General features: G+C 33.6%; 1 protein-coding gene across 1 annotated transcript; it reads right to left on the reverse strand.

Annotated features, from left to right (window-relative positions):
• Nucleotides 1-6,077: 6,077 nt before the first annotated feature.
• LOC121256463 (U-box domain-containing protein 21-like) lies at nucleotides 6,078-7,842 on the reverse strand. The gene has a single exon (XM_041157268.1). The coding sequence runs from the start codon at nucleotides 7,607-7,609 to the stop codon at nucleotides 6,284-6,286; it is 1,326 nt and encodes a 441-aa protein (XP_041013202.1). The 5' UTR covers nucleotides 7,610-7,842; the 3' UTR covers nucleotides 6,078-6,283.

Consider the following 7,842-nt stretch of genomic DNA (forward strand, 5'->3'; position numbering starts at 1 on the left):
CAAAAACTCACAAACTATTTACAAACTATACAAATAATAATCACAATATTTCAAGAGTAAGCATAAAATCACAACAATATATTGATAAAGTTTAAAAATATACCTAGCACTCACAATATCCTCTTACAAATATCATAAAATTCAAATAAAGACAAGAAATAAAATTTTTTCTTACCAAAACTCAACTCTCTCTAACTCTCTAACTCTCTAACTCAACTCTCTCTCACACTAACACCCTCTCTCTCTCTCTCTCTCTCTCTCTCTCTCTCTTTCTCTCTCTCTCTCTCTCTGTGTGTATGTTGCGCGCACGGGAGAAGAAGAAATGATCCGCTTCCTCCCGTGCGCGTACTGATTAATACCGCAAATTATTAGTTTAAATGTTCGAACGTTTAAGTTGTACGTCCGAACGTTATATGCTAAAATTTCCCCCGCTTATAACGTTCGGACGTTTACAGTACACGTTCGAACGTACCCTTCTTATTTATAACATAAAATCTAGCGGGAAAGTTCCCGCACTTTCCTCATATATGTTCGAATGTATCACAATTTTTCGTTCGAACGTTCGTAAATTTACAGATAAATGTTCGAACATTTAACCTAAACGTCCGAACGTACATTTCATCAAAGTGTTACCATATTTGAGCGGGAAATTTCCCGCATTAATTTAACTAACGTTCGAACGTTAACATATTTGTGTTTGGATGTACATAATTTTCTGGTGATTTTCATCAAATAACGTTCGAACGTATAGTCTAAACGTCCGAACGTCTGAATAATCACACAGATACCTTAATCGAGCGGGAAATTTCCCGCTCTTATTTTAACGTTCGAACGTTAACTTGAAACGTTCGAACGTATGATTCCTACTATACTAACTTATACTATAATATATATACTACATTTTATATATCTATTTATAACTATATACTACATTGTATAGTATGATAGCATAATATTTTAAATGAGAACTTAAATGTATATAATATATAAATTATACCATATATATAAATCAATAATATATATTAAATTGTTACTTATTAAATTCTTTATTATATACTAACTTATAATATAATATGTATACTATATTTTATATATCTATAACTATATACTACATTGTATAGTATGATAGCATAATACTTTAAATGAGAACATAAATGTATATAATATATAAATTATACCATATATATAAATCAATAATATATATTAAATTGTTACTTATTAAATTTTTTATTATATACTAACTTATACTATAATATGTATACTATATTTTATATATCTATAACTATATACTACATTGTATAGTATGATAGCATAATACTTTAAATGAGAACTTAAATGTATATAATATATAAATTATACCATATATATAAATCAATAATATATATTAAATTGTTACTTATTAAATTCTTTATTATATACTAACTTATAATATAATATGTATACTATATTTTATATATCTATAACTATATACTACATTGTATAGTATGATAGCATAATACTTTAAATGAGAACATAAATGTATATAATATATAAATTATACCATATATATAAATCAATAATATATATTAAATTGTTACTTATTAAATTATTTATTATATATTAACTTATACTATAATATATATACTACATTTTATATATCTATTTATAACTATATACTACATTGTATAGTATGATAGCATAATATTTTAAATAAGAACTTAAATGTATATAATATATAAATTATACCATATATATAAATCAATAATATATATTAAATTGGTACTTATTAAATTCTTTATTATATACTAACCTATACTATAATATATATACTACATTTTATATATCTATTTATAACTATATACTACATTGTATAGTATGATAGCATAATATTTTAAATGAGAACATAAATGTATATAATATATAAATTATACCATATATATAAATCAATAATATATATTAAATTGTTACTTATTAAATTCTTTATTATATACTAACTTATAATATAATATGTATACTATATTTTATATATCTATAACTATATACTACATTGTATAGTATGATAGCATAATACTTTAAATGAGAACATAAATATTTATAATATATAAATTATACCATATATATAAATCAATAATATATATTAAATTGTTACTTATTAAATTCTTTATTATATACTAACTTATAATATAATAGATATACTACATTTTATATATATATTTATAACTATATACTACATTGTATAGTATGATAGCATAATACTTTAAATGAGAACATAAATGTATATAATATATAAATTATACAATATATATAAATTAATAATATATATTAAATTGTTACTTATTAAATTCTTTATTATATACTAACTTATACTATAATATATATATACTACATTTTATATATCTATTTATAACTATATATTACTTATTAAATCATCAATAAACACCATAAGCTCATAAACTATTCACAAAATTCACAAACAATAATCACAATTATTTCAAGAGTAAGCATAAAATCACAACAACATGTATAAACATATTGCTAAACTTTAGAAATATAACAAGCACTCACAAAAAAAACCAATATATAACATAAACATATTATATAACATGTTATAATCACATTTATAATATTATATAACATCCTAATATATAACATAAACATTTATAATATAATATTAAATTGAAAAACGTTCGAACGTAATAATAATTACGTTCGAACGTTCTGTGTATATAAGGCCAAAACCGAACGACGAAACGACATTTCCAATACGAATCGTCGACTCCGTTGCACGCCGCCACGCCTCCTTCACCGCCGCCGTCAACTCCACCACAACCGTCACTAAAGGTAGGCATTCATCTTTTATTCAAGTAACATGTATTTTATTGAAATTTGGATTGAGTTTTGTTTAAAATCGGATAAGTGGTTGCCGGATATTCGTTGTCATTTTCCGGCCACCATGGCTAGTCATTGGCCGAATAGTCACCGTAGAAATGTTTCTTGAAATGTATACTTCATTTCCACGGTGACATTTCGGTATTTAGAACCGTGTAGAGAAATTTTTGAGATTTCAATAATGGCTGAGTCGACTCAGCCATTCTGCGTCGAAACGTTCGAACGTTTCACCAAGACGTTCGAATGTACGACGTTTAAATTACAGAGCCGTTACGGCTTCCACGTTCGAACGTTTAATTATAACATCCAAACGTAATGATTTTCTACATTATTCATCCTTCGACGTTCGGACGTTCATATTTATGTTCACACGTAAAACAAATACGTTCGAACGTATTTGTTTTAACGTCTGAACGTACGTCAGCCAATATTTATTTACTGCTTATGTTCGAACGTACATTGTTACATTCGAACGTATTTGTTTTACGTTCGAATGTAAATATATTGACATTATTTTACGTGTGAACATATAAATAAACATCCGAACGTTTTATCTTTAACGTTCGAACGTTAAAGATAAAACGTTCGAACGTTACGGCAGAACATCTTAAAATTAATACAAAAAAATGCATTATTGTAAATAATTTTTTTTTCCTTTTCTATTTTTAGGATATGGCTCTTCCACTGCATACTAGAAAATAAGGGAGGGGAAGGAGCCACGTCGGACACTGCCCGTATCGAAGCTCGTACTGTTATGGTAGAACGAGAGGTCTTAATTAATGAGTTCGACGAACTCTGTTGGCAGCAGACGAACCTGAGAGATGTTTTCCTCAGTAGAGGCTGGGGAAATATCTGCACATTGAGGGGGAAGGTATACCCCTCAATGGTTCAAGAATTTTATATGGGGATGTGTGACATGCCTCAGAATGCATCCTCTCACACCGTGACTGTACGCGGTGTTTCCATTGAGGTATTAGCAGATGTCATCGGCGAGCACCTTGGGATTCGTCGAGGAGTGGAGACATTTGCACACTCGACACCTCGTGAGGATGTAGGCACTTCTACCTCATCTACTGGTCGGGGATGTGAGCCAGCATCAGCCAGAGATGCAGGCCAGTCAGAGGCTGAGGATACTGGCGTCGAGGCTCGGGATGATGACCGAGACGAGGATTTCTACATCCTCACCGGGAGGGATCGCATGCAAATCGAGCGGAAGAACGCCTTCAACCAGAACCATCTGCTGCATTTCTTCCACATGTTGCACCTTATTGTTGCAACAAATGTCGATCCTGTGGCTCATAAAACCACATTTAGTCGGCTTCGGGCACAATTTTTTATACGAGTGGCACGTGGAGATCCTATAGATTTGCCATTGCACATCTTTCAGAGGATCCGTTACGAGGCGAGCATCGTCTCCACGGATAATCTCCCATATGGTGTCCTCATCAACCGACTATTACTTACACGGGGAGTGCCGACCCAGCCAGAGGAGCGGGTCAAAGATCAGATGAGCCCCCTCGACATGACCACGCATCGACGTAGCATTGGACAGGCGAAGGGACGTCAGCCACCCCCTGTAGAGGATCTAGTTCCTCCGACGCAGCCTAAGCCAGGTCATGTCGGGAGTAGTAGTCAACATACGCCGAGTACATCTGCAGGAGATGTGCGGCCTGCTTGGGTTGATGCGGTCATCTCACAGCTGACTGCGCATATCGATCATAAGATCGATCGATCGCTCGAGGCTATATCGGCGTCTGTTGCCGAACTCACCCATCGTATAACTATCCTCAACGACAAGGTTGATACCTTGACTGAGGAGGTACGGAGTTCGACTTTTGCGGATAACGTTATCATCTGACTGTTGTTTACTATATTCTATCAAATTTTGTATTTTATTTTTAATATTTGTAACGAAAAATATTATTGAATATTTCTATCGTTTTTTAATTTCAATTTTTAATCTTCTTTGATGTTATATTTTTCAACTTTAATACTAAATCACTGCATTTCAAATATATATAAATCAATAATATATATTTATATATTACAAAGTGTGTATATATAAATATATACAATTCAATTTTTTAGACTTGTTCACAAATTATGCACAATAAAAACCACATAATTTTTAAATTAAAGTCATTTAATTTAAATTTACAATGAACGTTCGAATGTTATTACTTAACGTTTGAACATTGGTGCAAACATTTTACGTTCGACCGTAAAATTAATAACATTCGAACGGTTGTGCCAAAACATTTTACGTTTAAACGTAAACAGACATAATGTTCGAACGTATATGTAACGTTCGAACGCATATTTCCCATACGTTGGAACGTAAAAAAATCTCATTCCATCTTTAGTGACGGTTTCCAGAAACTGTCACAGAAAATACCTTTTAGTGACGGTCTAGGGACTGTCACAATTTCCTAACCGTTACTAAAAAGCAATTGTGTTGTAGTGATTGTAATGGAACGAAGAGACATGGGTACAACCTGTACTTGATCTTAGGGATGATGGGCTATGGAAGTAACATAATTAAGTTGGGTTAGAATTATTTACTAATTGAGATTCTTGGAAATTAAAGATCAATCCTAATGCTAATAGATGATGATCATTTGATTGAAGATTCAAAATTCATATAAACAATGTAATATGTGGTTTTCATATAAACAATGTAATATTATTTTATAAACAATTTTATTTTAAAAAATTAAATAAATAGAGTTTAAATGCTGCATCAATATTGTTTTTCATGAAAAAATATTCATAACATATAAGTTTTGATTTAAAAAAATAATAAAAAAAAAAAGAACCCAAGTTCTGGGTTTTTTAAATCGGTTTCAATCCGAGTTCTGGCCTGAATTTGACCCGGGTTAACCTGGTTCGGGTTCCGGCCCAATTTTGAAACTCGGGTTCCGGTTTGAGTATGTTCGAGGTCCCAGGCCAGAACTTGGATGAACACTACTATAAATAAATATACATATATTTATATTTTTCTAGTAGCTAACATTATATCCATTCTTAATCGGCCTCGGCCTGTCAGCATTGTTTATAACCAAATTATCGCTCTAAAACGTTTCGATGATAGAAAAACCCATTATCACCATGAAATAAAACAAGCTCCCACGGACTAGTACAGTCATAGTTAGCAAGGCAAATTCTTTTTGTTTTCTGAAAAATAAGCAAGAGAAATTCGAAACTTCATGAATGTAAAGCTTTAACTTTTTCTGCAACAAATATTAACTGAACAACATGGTTTATCCTTGCAAAACCAAAAAAACAAAACGATATTTTGTGCTTTGTACATTGAACTACTGTGAAATTAAGTAATTAATTACGTACTATATATATATCCTTGTCTATAATTTCCCTTGTCTCTGAACTACTTTAAAAGTTGGTTGCCTCAATTGAATCAAAATGGCCTTTTGAGACCCTTGAAATCCATAGAGTCAATACACTCCAGCCTATCCCTATGAAGATTCAACAATTTTAACAACTCCGTCGCCTTCTCCTTTGTTCTCTCTGAACAACCAACCTGTAAGAGCAACAACAGCTTCTGAAAGGCACCCACTTGAAGCGCTTCAAGAACAAGTACTCCTCCCTCTTCCCTCTTTTCATTCTTGCAGAGCTCCCATATGATGGACACCGAGAACTCTGTCGCTAAATCTGATACCCGAAGTATCTTTTTCACTAAAACCGGAATGGTCAAAGCATGGTCGTAAGGCTTCTCTCTCCCTTTCTCACTTCTGCATATCCCATCAAGAACACCCAGTGCCTTCTCGCATATGCTTCTTTCCGCATCTACGAGCATTTCTAGCAGCAAAGAAACTAAGCCCATCTCCACGAATCTTTCGACGATTTTTTCCTTTGGAAATGAGGAATTAACCATGTGATATATGGCCATCAATGAAGCTTTTGTGGAGGTAGGGCAAATGGGCTCTTTGATCAGCTTCACTAATGCTTCTAAAGATCCTTCAATCTCCGATAATGCGTTTACTTTACGCTCATCCGATGAAAGAATCTCCTTTAAGGCCAAGACCGCATTTCTTCTCCCCGACAGATCTCCACCCTTCAAAAACCGTACAATGCTATGCAATGAAGCTGCTGATCCAAGACAGGACATGGCCTCTCCATCCAGTGGGAAAAGCAAGGCTAAAGCCGATAATATTTCCTCCAATACCGCATCATTTCTATTGAAAGATGCTTTAGCGAATGTTTCAAACGCAGCGGAGAGAAGACTGCCCGTGTTATTGGCCATGATGCACCGCTTGTTGCGCTCGCTTTCCTTCCACAATGCCTTGATCTTCGCCACCAATTGCAGGCACACTTCCTGGTCTCCACGTTTGCTTGCCATCGTAATCTTCGAAAGAATTTCCGAAACCACCACCGAACTGACAGGAATCCGAGGAGTGGGAATCCTCTCAATTCCATAGGATTGGTTGTCAACACACCAATCTTGTATCATCTTCCTTATGGCGTGATTTGGTATTGGCTCAAGGCTCTTCAACGCCTGATTAGAAATGGGACAAGTCTTGTTCCCGGCCTCAATCCAAGTTTCAATGCTCTCACGGTCATATGTAATCCCCGTGGACAACGTGACTGGATCTTTCATCAAGTCTAGAGATATTGGGCAACGAAAATGGGTCGGTATCGTCAGCTCCAAGTCTCCATTCTCGACTCGTCCCTGGTCCTTAGCGGCACGGCGGCTAGCTCTTCGCCTTCTCCACGAAGAAATCATTTCGTGATTGTTTGAATGATGCGAAACTAAAAGGTAGAACAAACAAGGTATATATCTATGCTATCGATTCTCGGTGCAAAGAAAATGTGCTGCTTTTGTGTTGACGCTGTCTGTGAAGGAATTGCCGATCGAATTGGATTAGAATTGGTTGGAACTTGGGATAGGTTTATATAAAGGACGTAAAAGAAATGTATGTTGTAAGCACGCGGTTCAACTTAGAAAAATTAAGAGTA

The sequence above is a fragment of the Juglans microcarpa x Juglans regia genome, chromosome 3D, assembly GCF_004785595.1.
Source record: "Juglans microcarpa x Juglans regia isolate MS1-56 chromosome 3D, Jm3101_v1.0, whole genome shotgun sequence".
NCBI lineage: Eukaryota > Viridiplantae > Streptophyta > Magnoliopsida > Fagales > Juglandaceae > Juglans > Juglans microcarpa x Juglans regia.